Source organism: Solea solea, chromosome 7 (genome assembly GCF_958295425.1).
Source record: "Solea solea chromosome 7, fSolSol10.1, whole genome shotgun sequence".
Classification (NCBI taxonomy): Eukaryota; Metazoa; Chordata; class Actinopteri; order Pleuronectiformes; family Soleidae; genus Solea; species Solea solea.
In genome coordinates this window covers 5,538,425-5,561,268 of record NC_081140.1, presented here as the reverse complement: position 1 = coordinate 5,561,268, position 22,844 = coordinate 5,538,425, and the positions used below count along the sequence as shown (strand labels likewise).

At 38.4% G+C, this 22,844-nt stretch overlaps 1 protein-coding gene across 7 annotated transcripts in view; it reads left to right on the top strand.

Annotated features, from left to right (window-relative positions):
* The window catches only part of usp32 (ubiquitin specific peptidase 32), a 49,578-nt gene that overhangs the window by 8,865 nt on the left and 17,869 nt on the right, over window positions 1-22,844 (top strand). For 2 of the 7 annotated variants that reach the window (XM_058633528.1, XM_058633529.1), the window contains exons 2-16: window positions 1,088-1,215; window positions 6,003-6,108; window positions 6,991-7,109; window positions 8,958-9,117; window positions 16,234-16,365; window positions 16,542-16,649; window positions 16,912-17,027; window positions 17,489-17,551; window positions 17,756-17,839; window positions 17,933-17,994; window positions 18,111-18,213; window positions 19,140-19,356; window positions 20,138-20,316; window positions 20,796-20,936; window positions 22,145-22,310. In XM_058633528.1, coding sequence (XP_058489511.1) covers window positions 1,088-1,215; window positions 6,003-6,108; window positions 6,991-7,109; window positions 8,958-9,117; window positions 16,234-16,365; window positions 16,542-16,649; window positions 16,912-17,027; window positions 17,489-17,551; window positions 17,756-17,839; window positions 17,933-17,994; window positions 18,111-18,213; window positions 19,140-19,356; window positions 20,138-20,316; window positions 20,796-20,936; window positions 22,145-22,310 — 1,884 coding nt within the window. The remainder of the gene's footprint in view (window positions 1-1,087; window positions 1,216-6,002; window positions 6,109-6,990; window positions 7,110-8,957; window positions 9,118-16,233; window positions 16,366-16,541; window positions 16,650-16,911; window positions 17,028-17,488; window positions 17,552-17,755; window positions 17,840-17,932; window positions 17,995-18,110; window positions 18,214-19,139; window positions 19,357-20,137; window positions 20,317-20,795; window positions 20,937-22,144; window positions 22,311-22,844) is intronic. The other 5 variants (XM_058633534.1, XM_058633531.1, XM_058633533.1 and 2 more) reach the window with 3 other exon arrangements.

The following is a 22,844-nucleotide window of genomic DNA, read 5'->3' as shown; positions in this document are numbered from 1 at the left end:
CCAGGTGTAAAGGGGTCCTATTTGTCATTCACCACATTAATGTATCATATCTAATGTACATGTTTAAAATTTGAACTGAAAAAACACTGTTTATTGTTTATGAATAACCAACTATTGTTTATTAACCCATTCAACTACCGGTTAAGAAAAAGGCTCAAAATCTTCAACCCTACTTCTGATGAAAAATGTGAATTATTCTCGCAGGTGGACAAGGGTTCCCTAACTCTGTAGATAGGAAGCAGTGTCCCCCTCTTATCATAAGCCTACTCAAATTGTCTTATATCCTTTAAATTGTTAAATCTCTGAAAAACTTGCCTCCATTTTATATATAAGTATTTGTTGATGACTGAATGGTCAACATTGGTCGTTGATGATTATTTATAACTGGGTATTGCTGAATGGGAAGTAGCTGGACATCTGTTTACTTGCTGATTGTGTAGCTGTTGTGACTTAACTCTGAAACTGTAAACCTCATTAGTCAGCTTTCAGCTGTCACTCATCATATATCATATCAGTAATTTGAGCAGAATTTTGTGAGGTGTTGTTGAGATTGACTGGCTAAAATAAAACATTGGAGCACAACCACTCCAAGCTCCACCAATGAAGGTCCCTGAACTTTTAAAAGTACTTCCCCTCCAAGCAGGGGTCTAAATAAACATAGTTTCTCTGGTAAAGTCCCCAGTTCCTGCAGTTCCTGGTGAAACATGGCTATTATTTTGATTTATATTACTGCTGCTAACAATATTGTTCAAACGGTGAATTAAAAAATGTATTGTTCCACCCAGAGCATGGGAACTGACATTTGTTCTGAAAAGGAGTGTTGCATTATAAACCACAGACCTCACAGCAAACCGCTTTATAGAGTCTGTAGAAAATTGTGAAACTTAACTTCACTTTTCACATCTCAACAACAATGTTTGTTATTATGTGTCCATATTTGGTTTGACACTCTTTATGTTCAGAAATACAAATTATATTTGTATTTTTTTTCTTGTCAAGTAGTAAAATTGTGACATCACTTGATGCGCATGTTTTCTGAACAATGTATCTGACACCCATGTCTCCTCTGTTAATCTCTCCTGTGCAGTCACTGATGTGGAATTGAAACGTCTGAAGGATGCTTTCAAGAGAACCAGCGGTGTCTCCTATTACATGACCCAACAGTGCTTCTACAGGGAAGTGCTGGGAGATGGAGTTCCCCCGAAAGTTGCAGAGGTAAGCTGGTCACTACACCACGCTAGGGTTAGAGGTTCCGATTGTGGCCGCCGGCGAGTCCATCAGGTACGACAGGACCCTAAGCTTTGGTGGGCGGGTTCGGATGAGCACATTGGAGGGGAAGAGCCAGATGGTAGAGATCTTAATAACCTTCAGTTGTGCACTTAAAATTACCTGAAAATACAAGGTTTGTTTTTTTTGAAAGTGCATTTTACTATACATATTGACTGTTAATGTTACTGAGAACTTGTTGTACAGCTGTGTTCCTCCGCTGTGTCAATGTGTTGAAGTCAATCGGAAAAAATGAGAAGTCATTAATGCCCTAACAGGGACAGCCACTGAAATAATGAAGTGCACACATGGGACGATTTTAAAAGTTTACGGCACATTTATCATGACCAAAATAATTGCGATTAACGTTATTATTGCGAAAAAAATTTGGTTTAATTTATTTTTAAACGGGCGTCTGCACTTACGAGACATCGCAGCTTAATTTAGTGAAAAATGATTTAATAAGATAGTATATGATGAATAAATTAATAATAAGTCATGAGGAAAAGATGCAGCTCCCCTTAGGCTCACGATCGGCTCACTAACCCTAACCCTAACCCACCAGACACTGTTAAATATTGAGATTTTAGAAGTTTCCTTGCTAAATGTTGGAGATTAACGCATGTTTTCCGGATTTTTAAGTCTCTTTAACTGATCTACAGTTCCGCATTGTCCACTTTGATTCTTGTGTGTCAGTGACGACACTCTCTGATCAATCATTAAGTTGAGCTAAGTAGTGCTAGAACTATAGTGGAAAGGTGCCAATAGAGACTAGGGCTTCAAAGAGAAGATCTGTGGGTTCTTTGTGTGGACTTGATTTGACAATATCATGATATCCACACACCATATATTTAAAAAATGGACATAGTCTTTGGGTTTTCTGGTTGAAGCTAACCAGAGATAAGAATATTTTATAAACCTCTGCTGGTTGAGTGGAGATCTATGGGAAAATTAGCCGACTTTTCCTGAGTCTCTAGTTTCAGGTCATGATGTCAGTTTTGTTAATAGAAGATAAGTCATGGCACATATGAGTGGACACCAGTGTGATTGAGAGCTGGTTTCATGCCTGTTTATAAGTGACATCTGTGAACTTGTGGTTTCAAAAACTGACATGGTGGTGGTCAAAGGCTTTAAAACCAGAGTTCAGATTCTTATGGGTGACATCACACATCTGTTTGCCACTTGATGATACAGTAATGGTGTAGTGTGCACAAGGCAAACGGTGATGTTGAACATAGATCTTTTTTTATTCCTTATGAAACTGTAACCGGTGCATGTTAGACATTGATGGGCCCCAAAATGTATATAATAATACTACTAAACACTGTAGTGTAATGGTGCCTTCAAATGGGAATTATGTACCTTGGCAGTGGCAACATAATTGCCAGCTAGTGTGCGGATAAAATTATTGCAATGCAAGAAATAAAGAATTATAACTCTTAATGACTAAAATTACAATATATTAACTTAACAATCCACCAGAAATAAACTTCCATGGGTTCCACATGGAAAGTCTATGAGTTATGAACACACAACATGAAGGGTTGTTCAAATAAACTCACTTCTTAAACATGACTCATTTGCAGGCACCATATGTTTACTGAAGGACAAGTCACACATGTGACCATGAATGGCTTCCAAGCTAGTCATGATGTCATCAATCAAGCTAATACGTTTACTCAATTTTTCACAGAGTAAGTCAAGACTGACAGTAGTACCAACAACAGGCACAAAACAAAGCAAATATTTCCACCCCCAAAAATGAAAGCCGAGACCAATATAATGAAGCTGAACAGCTGCACAAGCACATGTGAATATGTTAGTGGCAGAATGAGACTGTCAAAGTGTCATATGGTGAAAGATTGCATCCGTCTCAGATATGTAAGCATGGTAACTATATAAGGGAGGAAAGCAGAAGCAGTGCAATACAGCACAGTGAGTGGATGCAGTTCACAGGAAAGGAAAAAAAGCAAACAGGTCAGCGAAAGTATCAACCCCTCCACACAGTTTCACATCAACCAGCTGAATTACCTATTTAAGTAGTAATTGTAAAGGAAACTTTTCAACTAAGTAGGTCTTGGCTTCTTCATGTGAAGAAACACCATGAATACTTTTACTATTTCCATACATTTTATTATAGGCAGAACATAATATTTAAACTGTATATCAAGGACCCATTAAGTGTTTGCAATAATCTACTCACACGATCACACAATGTTAACAATTTGTATTGGAGCTTTTATGACATGGCCATTAATATCTTATGGTTCTTTGAAAGTTAATCAAAAATATTAAAGTCAATTCAGGGCATTCAGATTTATGGTTGTCCATCCACTTTGCTGTCTGTCTGTGTTCTTCATGGGAACACAACATCTTGTCTTGAAGAAATTCTTTTTGTCCTCAAGAGAATTCTTTTAAATTTGGCACAAATGATCACTTGGAATAACTTGGCCTCTTGAAAACCTCAGTCAATGCGCATGTTATATGAGTCAAACAACTGTGGGACAGCAGAGGTATTACAAGTACTGGGTGGTAATGTTTGTCATTTTTTAATTTCAGTGACTGACCTCGGAAAACATCCTGTGACCAACGCATAGATATGCTAAATATTTCACTCTTCACTGATTTTCTTTTATCTTTGGCTGTAAAAATACACAATGAAACGCATGAAATAGACAGAAAATGAGGAAAAAGCTTGACGTTAAAAACAACCACAATGCTGCTCTATTTCAGCTTCTCCCTCTATTCAGGGATTCTTGTGACAAATGCATGCCTACATACAGTACATTTATTTTTATCTTCTGCTCAGTCACAGCATAACACCTAAAACAAGCTTCATGCACAATGGTCTGGTTCGGAGGTAAAGGATTCATAACAGCTTATAGTAGTCTGATGTCGATTTGAAGAAATACAAGTCCGAAGAGCTGCTGCATCATTTGAAAACACAACTCATTGATGTAATAATGTCGAAGAGAAAATAGGTTTGCCAACAGGACAAGTGTTCACAAGTAGTTCCTCTTCTATACTTTCTCAATAAGTCTTCAGGGGATATACTCTACAGAATATACGCTGCTAATTCATTAAAAAATGTAACACTGACTGCATCATATTAAATCACACACCCTTTTACAGTCCAAACAAATATCAGCATTCATAACATTCATTCACAACCAAACACGTTTAAAACATTGGCAATTGCTCTAAAACAGTAAGGGAAGCTCAGCTTCCTCTTAAATGTCATCAGATATGTAAATTAATACTGAATGTGCGCTAGAACACAATTAGAACGCATCACTAGTTCTGTCATCTGTGATAAACAGCAGTCGTCTGACTTCCGCATGATGATTGGAGGAACTGTCTGAAAGGCGGGACCGGGTTTTGATTGACAGTGTTGCAGAAACACACAGGACAGCGGAGCCTTTTCTGCCTCAGTCCTGTGTGGATTTTGCGACAGGAAGTCTGTAACCCCTAACCCAAGTCCTGAATGAGCTAAACAAACCAAAGTGAACCATGACCCAAAAACCTTAAACACAAACAGAACTGTGGGCTTTTTAAACTCTTGGCACCCCAGTGTGAACATTCTTCATGAAACTTTACAATGTGTCACATGTTCTGTTTCCCTGTATTTCCATTCTGTTGTTGAGACACATTGAACATATAAAGCTTTGTGAAAAGCATATTTCAGCCTCACCCACTGCAAAAGACAAACATGAAAATCAATAATTATCTGTACAATTATTTATATTTTGAAATATTATACCAAGATGCTTAAATGTATGTTTAGCTAACATGTGGCCATGTAGCGTCAATAATAGATGATGACGTCAACTGGAACATATGGGGGAAGTTTGGTGGTAAATGTAGTTTGTATGACACATTTCCATTTCTTTTCTTTTTTCTTTAACCAAAAGTCAGTCTCTCTGTGTGACCCACTGTCATTGATCCTTTACATTTGCTCACTGACAGCACTCTCTATGTCTCAGTGGTTGACAGGTGTACCTAACATACTGAGTGCAACAGTCTGACTGATTGTGATTTTCAAGGACTGATATCAGTATTGTGTACCAGTGATGATAATTAACTGCATTCTTAAAAATCTTAAAGATGAAACATCCATTATAAAAGTCTTAAAAGTCTTGTATCCTATGGCTTGTTACTCCTGCTTTATTCACCACAATAATCCCACTCTTCCTCAATCCACTATATCAATGGTATCTAAGCTGTTCTGTGTGTGTTGAGCAGAATTGCAGACGCAAACAAGCAGAGTGAGAGCGCCTCGGGCAAATGGGGCTTCTGCTGCAGACAGGCCTGGACATGGTTTTTGGCCCAGTGGTTACTCAAGTCAAAAGGAACTTTGCTAGAGGGAAACATTTATTATAATCAATGAATATAATGATAACTTTTTAAAAAAAATTTATATAGCGCCTTTAAAAACACAAAGTGCATTGCCAAAGCAAAAAAATAAAAACAGGATGCTCAGGACAAAACAGGACGGTAAGGATAAATAAATGAATGAATGAATGAATGAATGAATGAATGAATGAATGAATAAATAAGAAAGAATGATGGAGAGATTTCAAGAGAAATTGTTTAAAAGCTTGTTTTCAAGTAGATTCATGCAATTATGCATTAAGTGGCATGTTTTTTTTTATTATTAATTGCTCGCAAGAGCATCTGTGAAGTGTGAAGCTGTTAATGTTTCTCACATTCTAATGTGTGTTTTTTATGTGTTGTAGGTTATTTACACCTCATTTGGAGGCTCGTCTAAAGGGCTACACTTCAACAACCTGATCGTTGGTCTGGTGCTTCTGACCAGAGGACGCGATGAGGAGAAGGCGAAATGTGAGTTGTTTGCTTGTTTGTTCAGTCCATTATTTTGTGCTAATGTGTTGTTACAGTCACCTTATGTCACAGTCTATGAATGTTTCAGATCACAGTCTTAAATGTCTTGAAACAAGAAAGTGACTTCAACAATTTAAATCATCCAGCTGTGAACTGCAAATGCCAAAGAAGATCTCATTTATAGGAGATACATACAGTACTGTAGTTCCTCCATATTAGCATATTACCCCAACTTATTGTAATATTACACTGAATCTTTTGGCTTGTTGTTTGTGGACATGGCCTGATTTATATATATAATAATTACTGTTTTTCATAATGTACGATGAGTTTTTTTTCTCCCGCAGTCCAAAAACATGCAGATTTGGGGATTAGGCAAATTGGACAATCTAAATTGCCCGTAGTTGTGAGTGTGAGAGTGAATAGTTGTTTGTCTCTATGTGGCCCTGTGGTGACCGTTGATCCTTTCGCCAGCGGCCCTCATATGGAGCATAAAGTGGTAAAAGGAATGGATGGACTATCATCACCCCTTTGCCAGTGATAAAACGTCATTGTGTTTTCAAAGATAAACTGATCCACTTTTACCTTTAACATCTCTGTTAATCATTTAATTAGTCTTTTGTCTCTAAACATGCCTAAATTGCTCCTACTGCAGATATAAGCCTTTTCTTTACTTCCTTTCCATCTCCCTCGTTATCCTCCTCATTCTTATTCAGATGGTTGTGTTGCCTTGTGGTTGATGTGTTGCACGCAGTCAAATCCATCAGGACATTACCGACATTGAAGCTTCCGTTGTCATTCTAACTGCTACATGGTCTGTCTTTGTGTGATAAAGCTGATCCCTGACATTGTGTGTGCGTGTGTTTGTTTGCCTGCTTATAGACCTCTTCAGCCTGTTTGCCAGTGATCTGGGTGGATATGCTGCCAGAGAAGATATTGAAGCAGTTCTGCAAGTTTTGGATGGAGAGATTCCAACCTCCCTCAAGAAGTGCTTCAGTGAGGTCAGTAAACATAACACTGTTAACTGTCAGTCCACAGTGACACACATTTCTAAATTCAGATGTGTCTGTATTCACTAACTTTGGACTTTGTAATAAAAAAGAAAATTTAGGAATGACACCAACCCTTTTCACACCTGGTATTAATGTCCCTCACGAGTGATCTGGTCACACGTGGTCAGTTCAAGCGTTTTTGTAAAAATTTGCTTTTTCTGTATTTATTTATGTTGACAGTTAAATTTTTGCCATAAAAGTTGATTAATTGAAATAAATGAGTTATTTGCAAGTATTTGTACATGGTTTCAAGACTTAACATGGCATTTCAATTAGTGTTTGCCTAATAAGAAATATTTTCATGAAATACAGACATTGTGCCACCTCATATTTGAACCAGACAGTCTTAATATGTGCAACTTGCCATTTTTGTCAAAAGAATTCTCATTATTACTATGTTCACTGAAACCCAGAATTATATGGGAAAATGTGACCACTGATCTATTTTTGAATTTATTTTGTTAAATAATTCAGTGAGGTTTAAATCTTCTTTTTTCTCAAAAGGTTTCTGTCTCTTTATATTCTTACATACAGACCAGTTGCAGGAAGAAAGTCTAAAAGCGCTTGGTGAAAAAACATGGAAGTCCTAGGTATAATAAGCAAGTGTTGCCATTCTCTTTTGAATTTACAACATGAAATAAAGCGTGGGTGTGTCTCAATGTAGACTACAGGGTTTTGAAATACAGCCATTAGCTCTTACTGATGCCATAGGTTTTAAATCCTACTCCACTGCAAAATATGACCAAACCTTTATTTCTGTGATCTGTAAAAAAAAAAAGAAAAAAGAAAAGGCTTTCTCAGCATCAGTGCTGCTGAACAGGGAAGTATTTTGCATAACTAATGATGAGGAATTTCTTGTTCTATCAGAGGAAGTTGCAAGAAATGTGGTGAGTCTTTTATTATCCTAGTTCGAGGTGAAATTGAACGATAGCTGCTAATATCTAGGGGATCCTCATCCTTTTTATTTGAATTTAAGAATAATAGACGCAAAGCTTCTTTTGATAAATGATGCTTGAAGTATTCAGTAGTAAAGGAGATGGATCATGCCATGACATCATAACCATCAGGCCTAGGAGATTTGTTATTAGAAAAATATTTCTTTGGATTTGGAAATTTGGGTCCAAAATTGACACATTTTTGGTTTGACATATTTAAATTGTTTTCTGACATGTATTGTGTTTGGCCCTGATCCAGAGGGTTGCACTATTGTGATTTCTAATTCACTAATGAGTGTTTCTATGCAAAGTCCTGTTAACTCTGGAAATCTGGGACTGTGCCTCAGTTTAAGACCTGGCTAACTGAGCTTATTGGCATATTACACATGGAGAAAGTTCGATATGAGATGACTGATAGTCTTCATAAAGTTTATGATATTTGGCAGCCATTCCTGGATCACCTTGCACTGTGTAATACAGCCTCTGACTAATGGAAAACTCGATGTGCTGTCCATCTTTTTTAATTTTTTTCTCAAATAGTTTGTAATTTAATGGGCTGTGCTATTGGCGTAGCAGTGTCATTTTTTTTGACCTTGCTCTTTGTATTTTGTTTTCTAATCTCTAAAGTCGACTCACATGATAGATGTAAATGCCAGGTGTGACCGGGCCATTATACCCGACTATTTAACCAGACATGTGATTGTCGGAATGAGATGTCATTTCATTTTTAGAATAGCAAATAAACGAATCAGCAGTTTATGACTAAATCAATTTGAGCCGATCAAGACAGGAAGATGAGATAAAATGATGATGGTGACTGATGTTCAGCAAATTAATTGTGTGATTGTGTGTGTCGTACCAGGGTGACAAGGTGAACTATGAGCGCTTCAAGAACTGGCTCCTGCAGAACAAAGAGGCCTTCACTTTGTCCAGATGGCTTCTGTCTGGCGGAGTGTGTGTCACGCTCACCGATGACAGTGACACGCCCACTTTCTACCAGACACTGGCTGGCGTCACACACCGTGAGTACATTACACTGAATCACTTTGCATATTTGTCTTCCAGCCAGTCACTCTCACCTGTCAATCATTACGTCTCGCATCATACTAATCAAAACCACACATTTATATTCAATTCTCCTATGACTGCAGTATCTGGTTCATCGTTAGTGTAACGGCATGAATAAATTGTGATCACTGATCAGGCAGATGTGGCTCAGCAGATAGAGTTGGTTGTCCTTGAAAAGTCAGCAGTTTGATTCCCGGGCTCCTCTAGTGTGCATGCCATTGTGTTCCTCAATAAGACACTTGACCCTTAATTGGTCCCAGAAGTTGTGCTGACACATTTTTATTTTGTCCTCAGACCATAATTAATCTGTATTCATTAATTTTAATAATAAGTAATGGAAGAAGGAAACCAAAAAATATTAACATTTAAGAAGCTGGAAAATCATAGAGCTTGATTTAATTATTATAAAACACACAAACCGATTGAATTGATTATGAAAATAGTGGTAATCTATTGATCATTGCAGCTGTAATAAATGGAAACATTTACCTCCACATATGTTTTACTGTAATTAACTGACCTGACATTGTTCCATTCCATCTGAATCAGAAAACGAGGGCACGTTTTGCCTTCATGTGTTAATATCTTGTTAGTGGAAATACTTAATTTACAGCAATCTAGTTGACACAGCCCTCTCTGTCAAAATAATGCTAGTTTCTGTTGCGAGCAGGGTAGGAATAACCATATAATTATTCTAGTGGGGAAACTACCAGTGATAATGAGGTATATATGGTACCTATGGAGCCCTGGTGCAGCTGTTTGACTGTACTGCGCTGTTGAAAGTTGTTCTCGTGTCATTTTGTCCATTTATGGAAGTCATTAGTGTTGCACAGTATAGTTGTGCTGACAAAGTATCATTGTACAGTGTTTGTGTGTCTGTGTGTGGGTGTTAAAATGTGGCTTGGGCAGCATTTTTCTGTCTGAACCCAACCTTAGCTCAAGAGAGAACTGACCAAGCCTAACCTGAATCTGACTGGCATTTTGTTTAATGTCCAAACCTGAGGAAGTGCATATAAGTAACCTTAAATCTGTTCGAACCAGTCAGTGACACTCATCTGCTTTCATGGTAACGTTCTGTTTCCTTTTTTTTTTAATGACCATCACTACAAACATGAAATACAAATCGGAACTATACCTTCAAATACAGCCTAACCTGTAAAGTTATGTTAAGACAACATGTAACATTGGAGAACTGCTGCTCTTTGGTTACAAATTCAAATGACTTTATTTATTTCACCACATTGGCAGGTCAAGTGTCGCCCGTCAATAATCCACATTAAATATTAATATATATTTATTGATCCTTTTTATTATAAACTGTATTGTTGACCCTAACAGTACAGTCGTGACAGCTCACAGACTCACCATGTTGTGCCACATTGATCCTTCAGCCGTCCTGTCGATATCCACAGCATGTAGATGTAAACAAAACCAATAGCCACACTAATCTACTCCCTTCATGCAAGCTCATATATATGCGTATGCATATACTTGTTTGTGAATGAAGGCCTATTTCTTCAATGTTAATAAACCTATAAAATAATTCATAATTAAATTACGTTCATTGGCTTCTTCTTCTTTATTTCAACTGGACTTTTAAGCCATGTTTTCTCTGAGTGGAACAGTTTGGTTTGTGTACAGTTTGGTACATGTTTACTTGTTCATCAGGAACAGTATCAAAATAATCTGACCCAACCCTTCTTGGGGTACCAGAGTAATGTTATGGTACGATACAGGTGGAACCAAAACCGGCAGATAAGCGTCAGCCACAAACTGAGAACTGTTTGATGTCGTCGTTCACGGTTGTCGCACCGGTATGACATCACACTATGTATCTCGCTGACGCGGCCATCGAGCACAGTACACACCCCACCAACCAAATAAAGGTACTGTTCTCCGTTGAAACGCAAGCCTTACCCAGAGCTTTACCATTCCAAACCAGACCAAACTGTACCACAATGGAAACATGGCTTTAGTGTCTTTTAAATGCAAGTGTAAGCGGACTTTCACATTGGATGCATGCACAGTGCGTGACAGCAGCAGCGCTGATCTGCTGCGTCTTACACATTCACACGTCGTCAGAAATGATTGTTTGGCTCAGGTTGGGTTCGGTTACGTCAATTGACACTGTAATATAATTTTAAAATAAGTGATAATAGTAGAAACTGATTAGTGATTGGTCTATTGTCTCTCTTCAGAACAGGGCTTTACAATTAACTACAGGACGGCGAATGCAACACAATAACAATAACTCAAAATGAACCATGATGGTTGGATTATGTAAATCGTTATCAGTGGTTACATTTAATCAAAAGTTAATTAAGAAAAATTGATGGTTGTTCATAGTGAGTCTGAAATTTAGCTTCTGGTAACTCATGAGGTGTGTGAATATATATATATATATATATATATGTATATATATATATACATATATATGTAACTATATATATATATATATATATATATATATATGTAACTATATATATATATATATATATATATATATATATATATATATATATATGTATATATGTATGTAACTATAGCTTTTGTCATTTACCATAACCATAAATAAAGGCTAAAAACCACCCATGTTACACCCAGACTTTATTTTGCCAATTAAGGACAGAGGGCTGGAAAGAGCCTGTGTTGTCCAGAGAAACTGAACGCTGCCTTTTAATCTGCCCTGCTCCCAGATTATCCTCTTAACTTTGCGTCTTTGCCTGGTGAGAGAGTGACTGACACACTCCTGTTAGATGATTCTTGCCAGGAGAGGAACATGAACAACAAGAATCATGGCAGAGTTGATCACAGTCAATCCTTTGTCACATTGCTAGTCTTTGACATGGACACAACATTAACAGAGTCAAGGTGTTTGGGATTAACATCAGTCCGACACGATGACATAGTCTTCTGATCGCGGCAGTTGCAGGGAATTTATCATGACACATGCTACATATGGCGACACCTCTCTAAGGATGTTTCCTGGATAATGGTATGGTATCTCTGCTGTCACTCGGAGAGAGTCGCACCTCTAGGTGGGTATCAGGCCAGCAGTGCACCTGCCCTGGACGCACAAGCAGTAAATGGGCCATTTGCGGACAGTACTGTTCGGAGCTTTTCAGTTAACTAGTGATAACCGTGACCATTGTCACTCTTGCAGTGAAAATTGTTGCAGTCTGATTGAGGTTGTGCCAACGTCTTTCTTGTTTATTCTTTTTAATTGGCAATAAATCCTTTTTTTTTCTTGCAAAACTGTTTTCTCTTTTCAAACAGAGTGTCTAAAGATATCAATATCTTACAGTAATTGCACATACTTTAATATGCTGTACTCTGGATCATTCAGGTGGCTAAAATGCAAGCCTGTAGTCTCTGTATGTACTGTATGTTTTACTTAAGCATGTAACAAAGTGGAGTGACAGACGCCGATTCTAAAATCGTGCTTAATTGTAGTGACTGAAGAAGCCTTGAGCACTGTACTGCCGCGTAGAAACAGTAATAACTCTGAGATGGATAGGTGTACTGTAGGAGATCCACAGCCAAAAGAAATGATGCCTTCACATGTTAAATTGTGAACTTGTGTTTACTACATTTTAAGGTTTTAAACATGCAAATGGTAAAGTTGTGAGAACAGCGTTTCTATGCAACACTAGTGTGGGTGCCCAAAGCCTCCAAGGGTAATGTCAGTGTAATGCAAGGAATAAACACGTTTATTTTAAGTCAACTCTGTATGAGTCGTTTGTGACAAAACTTCTGCAAACCTAATCACAGTATGAGTTCTTTGACCACTTCGTGCAGCTGTAATGTGAATTCAACATGAGGTGGCTGTAAAAATGGACTCATCTCTTAAAAATGGTAAACACAACCTCATTTGAAGGCACCACACAAGTTGAATCGCAGTCATTGGGTGGGTTGGTTGGTTGGATGGATGGATGGATGGATGCATGGATGGCAGATGGATGAAGAATAGCAGTAAGGCAGAGGCACGGCTGATATCAAGAACATTTAGTATGAAAAACATGTGTCTGTCTTTTCCTTCTCACGTAACAAGACTAATCAGTGACAGATTAGAAATTATGCCAGTGACATTCGGCTTGATGCATGCTCATTTTCAGCCTTATCTTTTTTCTTCGTGACTGAGTGTTTTATGAGTGTGTGTGTTTTAGCGTTCCTTCCTGGCATTTGTTGAGTTCGAAATAATCCAGCTGAACTTTGATATATTACAGGTGCAGTCCGTAAGATGTAGCAACATTTATTGATGAAGTTGCATGTTGCAGCTGAGTGTCCTTCACCTCAGTCTTTCCTTCTAAGTGTGTTGGAGAGCATATGTAGCCTTCAGTTAGTTAGTCAAAACTCAGATGTTTCATTTGTCCATTTTGGTATATTGTAAAATCAGGGCGGTACAAAATGGTGGCCTCTGTGGAGCTGACCTGGCTCCTGATATAAATAATAAAGGCTCATTCTGGGGTACTGAAAAAAACAACCATTCATATGATCGGGTGACTGCACATTAGAATAGAATAGAATAGAATAGAATAGAATAGAAATACTTTATTCATCCCCAAGGGGAAATTGTTTTAACATAGCAGCAATACAAACAAATATTATAAACATAAAATGGAATGTAAACATAAAATGTAAAATGTGCAATAGTGGGGAAAAAAATAGTGCAAAAAAACAAGTATAATTATATTATCTTCAATTTCTGCCAAATGAAAATAGTTTCACACAGGACCTTTTAAAGGTAGTCTTTGGTGCTTGCTCCCTGTTTTAGAGTACAATCCTCAATAATTTATCAGCATCTGCAATAGCCCTATAGTTCCTGTATGTTGTAAATGATTGATTTCATAGCCAGTGCTCCCTCTTAGACAGTTTAACTTAAAACATGCCAGCCAGGATGCAGTTTTTCAGAGGCAGTAAAAAAGGTGATTGAGTGGTTCGGACAGAGGCGAACTGGCCTGATGTTCACCTCTGGACTTTAGGGAGTCAGGCCCTGCCCTCTCAGGTTCACCAGCAGTCAGCCACAGACACCATCATCTGAGAAACTGGGATTGATTGCTGCTAGAGATAATTCACCCATTTCTCTGCACGGATCAATACAAAGGTTTTCTGATTTTACATCCAAGCTTTCAGGAAGTTTTTTGTAAAACCTTAACAGCAGATATTTGTCAGCAATCTCCTGCCGTTTGATCCGTGTTTCTGTTTTAGCACCTGTCAAATGTATTGGCTCCATGCCACTGGCTGCCTGATTAACTATACAATCCTATTCCCTTAAGCTATGGATTAGCTTGTTGAAAGGGGGGAGGCTCCCTCACTGACCCGGAGAGAGCTTCAAATGCTATATTGGTCTGATCTGTATCACTTCAATACAAGCCAAGTCACGATTTTTTTTGTCATTGAGTAAAAGATAGGTTCTCCCCCATTTTCCAATTCAGATTTGAAAAGAAAGGTCAGTTTATCTTGAGCTAAAACATAAAAAGCAAGTCTTATAGTCAAAATGAATGCCCTTTCATAGATATTTGAAAGGTTTTCAAAGGTTATTTATTTATTTATTTGTCAACTGTTTAATACATGAGTAACATGATAATTCCAACCAAAATGTATTAAACCATGAGCAACAAAATACCTTAACATTGGCACTCCTACTTTATAATTACACTGCTTTTTACTGAAATAAATTATCTTAAATAAATTGGCAGTTGATTCAAATCCAAGGAAACTTTGCTCATCAGTCATTTATTTAAATTGTATTCACTTGTTAACAGTTATATTAGTACACAAGTACACAAAAACGTTGATGAATACACAAATATAAATAACCCATAAAAAGAGACTGAAGTGATCGCAATTCTGATTGCTTTAAAGGTCCAGTATGTATGATTTACAGGGTATATATATATAGGTATATATACATATATATGTATATATATTATGTAATATTAAAAAAAACACTTTAAAATGAAGAACTCTGGTGTTTTTGTTACTCGAGAATGAGTCCAACAATGCTGCCATCTTGTACACCATGGTATGGGGGACAGTGGGAAGATCCTGCCTGTGTCTGGAAGGCCAAACAAGGCTGGTAGATGAGCGTAAAGTGAATGGTTGAGAGTTGAATGTTGACCAGCTTTTCATGAACTCCACACTCCAACCAGTTGACCAGACTGTGGTCTCAGTGTGGGGTGGTGTCACACACAGTGCTCTACTCACCACCACTCATCAGCACCAGTCGTTGATGAACATGAGCACAGTTACTCATGTTCTCTTACTGCTCTGCACTTAGGTCCTCATTCATTATTCATAACACTGACTGTATCACTGAATGCATTATATACTCCTACTGTTTTACTGTGGATCAAAAAAAAGATGTTGACCAGCTCATGTACATCTATACTACACAGTGACATACACATTTTTATTTATATTTAATGGTGTGTACAATTATTCATGCATTCGTTGTTTTTTTACACTAATGAATGAACTGTTCATGAAATTACATAAATTGTTGCATAAAAAGGCATGTAGACTAACTTGAGTGAATTGGAATCTCACCACAACACAAAAGGTTCATGCTCTTATTACTTTTTTACCTTTTAATATGTAACATTTTGATCAAATTAATTGTGTGCAATTGATTCACATATTAAGATTTTTCAAATCTTGATTCAGCCAATTCAAGCTTTCACTACTGTACTCACCAATATTGCAGCTTTTTGAACTGAACAATCGTAATACATATTGACAACATGACAGTCACAGTGTTCAAATGAATGAAGCAAATGCTCACAGGTGAGATGGAATATAAGAAGAAATGGGAAATGAATCAAATTTGTCAAAATTCACATCCCAATTATTCTCAATTTTGTTGCGTTGCTGTTATTGTGCAAAGAGCTTTGGTGTGTTCTCATCCATCCATCCTTACAGAGACCTACAACCATTCACACTCATAGTTATATCGACAGTCAGTTTGTCTCCAATTAACCAAACAGTCTTTGGACTGTGTGTTTCCTACTCTCCTTCACTTTGTGAAGATCACAACAAAAATGTCTCTCCTCCTCTTTTTTTCCTTGCAGTGGAAGAGTCAGACATTATAGACTTGGAGAAGCGCTACTGGCTCCTGAAAGCCCAGTCCAGAACTGGCCGCTTTGACTTGGAAACCTTTGTCCCGCTGGTGTCTCCTCCCATCCATGCCTCACTGAGTGAAGGTTAGAAAATATGTGTCCTAGTTCATTTCACAGATGCTGCTTTAGTGTCTGTCTGTGCAGTGTCTCTAGTTGTGTTAACTTTATTCTGTACTGTACGTGCACAAACGTTGGTTTTATTGTGGTCTTTCAAAAGACTTTGTACTAATATAATCTGCATTTTGGATCTTTTTCTCCAGGCTTGTTTCATGCCTTTGACGAGAACCGGGACAATCACATCGACTTTAAAGAGATCTCTTGTGGACTCTCTGCGTGCTGCAGAGGGCCGGTCGCTGAAAGGCAGAAATGTAAGCTGTGCCTTGGTTTTTTTAATCATTACAGATAAATACATCCCAGAGGCTTTGCCTAATGATGCCAAGCCTTTTTATCCTAACGTGTAGTCCGTGTCTTCTTTGTAGCTATTATCATTCAGCAATAGAAGCATATTGGATTTCCTGCTGATAAAATAAAGTGCATGGTCAAAGGCTTAAAGATAAAGATTTAAGTTGAAGTGCTGTGCTTTATAACCACATTTCTGTTTCACACTACATCACTGTCTTTCACCGGCAGTTTGCTTCAAAGTGTTTGATGTGGACCGTGATGGAGTTCTGTCTCGAGATGAGCTCCATGAAATGGTGGTGGCCTTGCTGGAGGTGTGGAAGGACAATCGCACAGACACACTCCCTGTAAGTTCATGCATCCTCTTTCTTCCTTCCCCTCCCACCTTTGTACTGACCTACCTCCCTCCCTTTATTTCATCCTCTCTTATTTAAACATCTTACTTACTTTCCTCCCTTCCATTCTTACCTCCTTCTTTACCCTCTTATCTACCTTAATACATGTATTCCTTTGTTCCTCCCTCCCTCTGAGTTACTTTCCACCCTTCCTTCACCTCTAACTTGCCTTCAGTTTTTACCCTCTTATTTACCTAATTCTTCCTTTCTTACTTCCTTGTTTCTTTCCCTCCTTTCCCTCGTACTTACTTTACCTTATCTGTATTCTGTTTGATTACCTTCCTTGATTTATTTTGGTTCCTTCCATTCTTTTTTCCTTCTTTGATTCCTCCCTTCATTCCTCCTCCCTCTTATTTACGTTCTTATTTACCTTGCACCCTCCCTTCTTGCTGATTTATTGTGTTTCCTTGCAGGAGATGCATAGCAGTGTGTCCGACATAGTAGAAGACATCCTGAAGATACATGACACGACCAAGGTGAGGCAGACTCATCATCTTTAATGTAGCTACTTAGTCTCTTCTTCCCCAGTAGATTTCATACACTGATTTAAAGTATGTCAAGAATATTTAACTCCCTATAGTCACTATAATATCACTGGGAGAACACTATACTTGTTCTGTTACGTTTAAGCGAATATTCTCCCATAATAACTGAACTGAGTGCTGTTTTTCCCTCACCAGCTGGGTCACCTGACCTTGGAGGACTACCAGATATGGAGTGTGAAGAGCGCATTAGCCAATGAGTTTCTAAACCTACTTTTCCAGGTCAGTAAGGTCACATGGTTGTTCAGCTTCGACTGATGCATTCTTAGAAATATAGTCATTTTTTTCTGTGTTTTCCTCTTTATGCTCATCCAGGTCTGCCACATAGTCTTGGGGCTCAGGCCTGCCACTCCTGAAGAGGAGGGGCAAATTATCAGGTATGTACATGTCCTTATTTCTGACATGTTAATATATTGTACAGCTTTGACAAATGTGCTATTTGACCTCATGATTTTGGTCTGGTCTCTGTGTGTGTGTGTGTGTGTGTGTGTAGGGGCTGGTTAGAAAGGGAGAGCAGACATGGGCTGCGGCAGAGTCAGAACTGGTTCCTCATCTCCATGCTGTGGTGGCAGCAGTGGAAAGACTATGTCAAATACGTAAGTCAAGCTGAAGATGAATTGCACTGCATGTGACGATACTAACTGATGTTGTCCTTCAGCAGAAATGCCTGACAGCTCATTAGAAAGGATTTAAAAAAAATTTTTTTATAGTGCTTCTAGGATACAACTTGCTGAAAGCAAACTTTCACAGTGTAAATACAGATGTCGATTATCTGACAGGTTTATGATGACGTCAAGATGTTTGCTCCTCATGGTCAGTCAGTGGTATCACCTCCCCAAAGCAGTTAACCATTTTATATATATTTTGAATAATTCCCAATATTGTCAATCGATGACAAAGTTAAAATGAAATTAAAAAAAGTGTTAACTGTTTTTTTTTTTCCACTGCTGGTGACTGATAAGAACCAATCAGAGCAAAGGTCTCAGTTTCTCTCTGTCTAGACCAGAGTGCAGCCCCAGAAATCCATCAGCTTTTCAAAGTGTTCTATTTTAGGTGCTTTAGGTAGTTGTAACTGTAGCAGATGTTCAAGGTTTTTATTCCTGTGAAAACACAAAATCTAAGAAATATATCAGTTATTCATCAATAAAGAAAAAATAGTGCATAAGAACAATAAAAAAACACAAATATAATTAATTAAGAATATAAATAAAAGTAAAAAGAAATATGAAGTGTTTTAAAACAAAAGCATAGTAGTGTGGATGCAGCACCAGTCTGATTTTTGATGCTGATATCAGAGCTGTTTGAGAGCCAGACCTTTGGTTACAGGATTCTAAACGGCTTTCTCTGTACGTTCTGCTGCAAAATTAGACGTATAGGGTAGTTGTGTCAACATTTATTTTATAGATATCGCAAATATGAGGCTTTGTCTGTTGCTGCATCCTTTACAGTCACCCCACACTGGGACAGAAGCAGAGAATACAAATGCCACATTAATCTCAGATATCACTTTAAACAATGACAGGGCAGTCCCTGCTGTTGTCTTCCTGTCCAGGAGCATAAAGGCATCGTGGTGGAGCAGCCATCCATCCTGAGCTCACTGCGGAGTCCGATGGCCATCACCACCATAGGGCCGGCCCCTCCTGACAGACTGGGAGGCCTGGGAACCTTCAGCCCCATCAGCCCCACTGAGGAGAGGTCACCCGATGCTGTGTCCAGTGCCTCAGAGGCTACAGAGACTGGTCAGTCAACACGTTAAAATGGAAATAAAATAAGAGCTCAGACATTCATTACCATCACACACTGTCACTACAGTTTCCATATTACATAGTTTTTAGATATAAATGTGCTTGTTGTCATTATTGTTCACATTCTGGCAATGCAAAATGTCATTATGTGTTACTTGTACATGTAAATGGCAGTTGTATTAGACTGTTGTTGAAATGTAATCATTTGATTTAAAATGGTGAGAAACGCTTGCAAGATTTTGACACTTGTATTTTATTTTAAGTAATGTAATAACCAGTAACCTGTCATTACCATTGCTTTTGTGTGGTGTAGAATTAGAACGGTACTTTGAAGTGTGGTTATTTGAGGCACTGACATATCTGATGCCTGTCTGAAGCAGGTTTTGGGCCCCGGGGGTGAGCAGAGCACACTCGACAGTATGAAAGACACTGACCGTGTGTCAGTAACTCATACAACCACATTTAAAACAACTATCCCTTTAAGTCAACATTGATGAAACAACAGTTCCTTAAGGCATTTAATGCCTTCCAGCTGTAATCATAGGTCTTTGATGTGGAATATAAGTCAAGTCAAGTCAAGTAGTTTTATTTGTCAAATGTACTATATGTACGACATACAGCACAGATGAAATTGCACTCCTCTCAGACCCACGGTGCAAAACAGGCGCTGGGAATATAAACTGGGAATATGAATGGCAAATTGAAATAGTAGTAATTGTGTTGACTGATGAGATGAATTTATCTTTCTCTCCCCTCTACCTCTGTATCTAAGCAGCTCTGAGCCCCCAGGTCTATCCTTCTGCTACAGAGAGCTGTTTTGCTCGTCAGCACAACATATCGGACGACAACAATCAGTGTTTTTCTGGAGCCAATGGCCACCTCCCCTCCCAGCTGGCTGCACAAAGACCTGGAGCCATCGATAACCAACCTCTGGTCAACACAGACCCCATGAAGGCAAGGAGAGAGAGAGAGTTTGTGTTTGTGTATATTGAATTTAAGTGTGGTGAGTGTACACTGGCTTATGCACAAAAAAGGTAAAAGCTGTATCAGTGTTTAAATGGGCAAACAGGTCAGCAAAACAACTGGATCTCCCTCCCTCCCGCTCTCTCGCTCATTCCCTCGCTTTGTCTCTCTCTCTCCCTCCCTTCCTATTTCCCTCTCTCCAAACCAATATGTTACAAAGTCATTAATGTAACCTGCAGTTACTTATTATCAATGACAAAATTCAAGTGCTACACATTGTTTTTTCTTTACATTTCCAATCTTGAGTATATGAAACAAACCAATAGTGTTTTATTCATAGAGGATGGTCCTCTTCTCAGACCCGATTGGTCCTCTATTTTTCTTATCTATATATTTTGTTATCTTATAATAGGCAGAAAACGGTCTTTTGTGCACTTGTGTAAATGTTGGTGTGTGTTGTGTCTCTGCAGGCCCCTACGCTAACCATGGAGGGTGGCAGACTGAAGCGCTCCTTGCAGCTGGTGCCAGGTCGAGACTTTCAAATTGTGCCAGAGCCAGTGTGGCGGGCGCTCTACCACTGGTATGGTGCCAACCTCAGCCTGCCGCGACCGGTGAGTGCACACAAGATAACTATTAACTATTAAAATGCAGATTACTGTGCACCAGCATGTCAGACCAAAACAAACAGCCATGTAACCTTATGTATGCATCAACTTACTTCCAGGAGCATGACTTTCTTTGTACAGTACAACCAGAGGGTCACCTTAAGCTTTCTGTCATTACTGAACAGCTCTTTACTGTCTTTGTCTATCAGTGTTTTAAAGTGAAAGCCGTGAAGTGTACAGGACTGACCTTTCAGCAAACTCAGAGTTAAATTCAAACTGCAACAGACAGACAAACAGTAAAGAGTACTTGTTTGCTTTCTAGTTTTGAATAATGTGCATAATTTGCGGGCAGAGAAATGTTGAAACATGAGTTTCAAAGAGCTAATCTTTATTTAGAAAAGGTTCCCTGGATTTCCACATGAATCCTTTCACAACTGTGTTGACAATGTCCCCTTTTGAAAGACCTGCCCACGCTGTTTTGAACATGTCATGTGATTTCTGAAAGCAGTCTGGTCTGAAACTCCACCACAGATGACATTTACTTTATTTCACAACTTAATTTATGTAACATTTTGTTCCATAATGACAATTTTCATAGTAACATTTTAGGACATCACTTGTTATAATAACATTTTATTTCATAATGCTAGTTGTCATTATAAAACTTAACAGTGTTACATTACATTACATTACATTACATTACATTGACATTACAGACAAACCCTGGTGACTTGAAAAAACTCAAAAGTGCATGAAAACGTGTGGAAGAATGGAATTTTTTGAACTGAAGGAACTGACGGTCACCCCAGTTTTGTCCCTAGCAAATAAAACCTGGGAGCTGCAGAGAACACGCCTCATTTATTTAATCACAAATTAGAGAGAGCGATAATCAGCGCCACATTCCACTCACAGCTGCTTTGCTGCTCGATGCATGTGCGAAAACGCCCGAGGATGGATTGAAATGAAGACTTAAGAGTTTATTTCAGAGTGAACAAAGACAACTTTGACCCACTGATTGGCCCGAGTATCCAAAGACACACAATAAGTTTAGATATCTCTTTAAGTTATAAGATATCTCTCAATATATATATATATGTATAGATAAACCCAGAAAAACAGACTTGTGATAACAGTTATGTGTTGTCACTCACATTTGTGTAAGCAAATTTGTGCAAGCGTGTTAGCTGCCCCTAAACCTGTCTCTCAACCGACAGGTTATTCTGGAGAGCAAGACAGGCCAACCAGAGCTGGAGCTCTTCCCACGCTACGTCCTCTTCCTCCGCCAGCAACCAGCAACGCGCTCCCCACAGTCCAACATCTGGGTCAATATGGGTATGACCAGCCTGCGAATGTTCCCACCGTATTTACCCCCACCAAGAGGTAATGTAAGCCTGCAGCAAGACTGGAGCAAGCCGACAACAAACGCTTCACTAAGCAGCCTTGCATTCTCCCAATTTAATCCCTCTTTAATGGACTGATCCAACCCAGGCAGTGCTGTGGAGTGGGCAGTAGAATGAACCAACTGCCCATGAAGGGGAATGACTGCTTTTCACCATTTTAAGTTGAATCATTTAAACTTGTCAGTCTTCACAGACCTTGCCATTCAAATATTCATTTTGACTATCTTTGCTGCAATCTTCCCCACAAATAATGACATTTTAATCGAAATCATTATATATATAAAAAAAAAGGTTTATACTCTGATTTGGGAAGATATACAGAAGAGAACATTCTGGATCAAAGTTCCCAGAATGTCTGTACTCTTCCAATGGGATTTTGGACATTAAAATCATTCTTTTAGATTAGACAAAAACACTCTTTAGTTATATTTTTTGCGATGATAAAATAATGGCTGCACAAATAATATCCCTTTCTCCTTCCTTTCCTCACTCTCTCCAGCCTGTCATACAATAT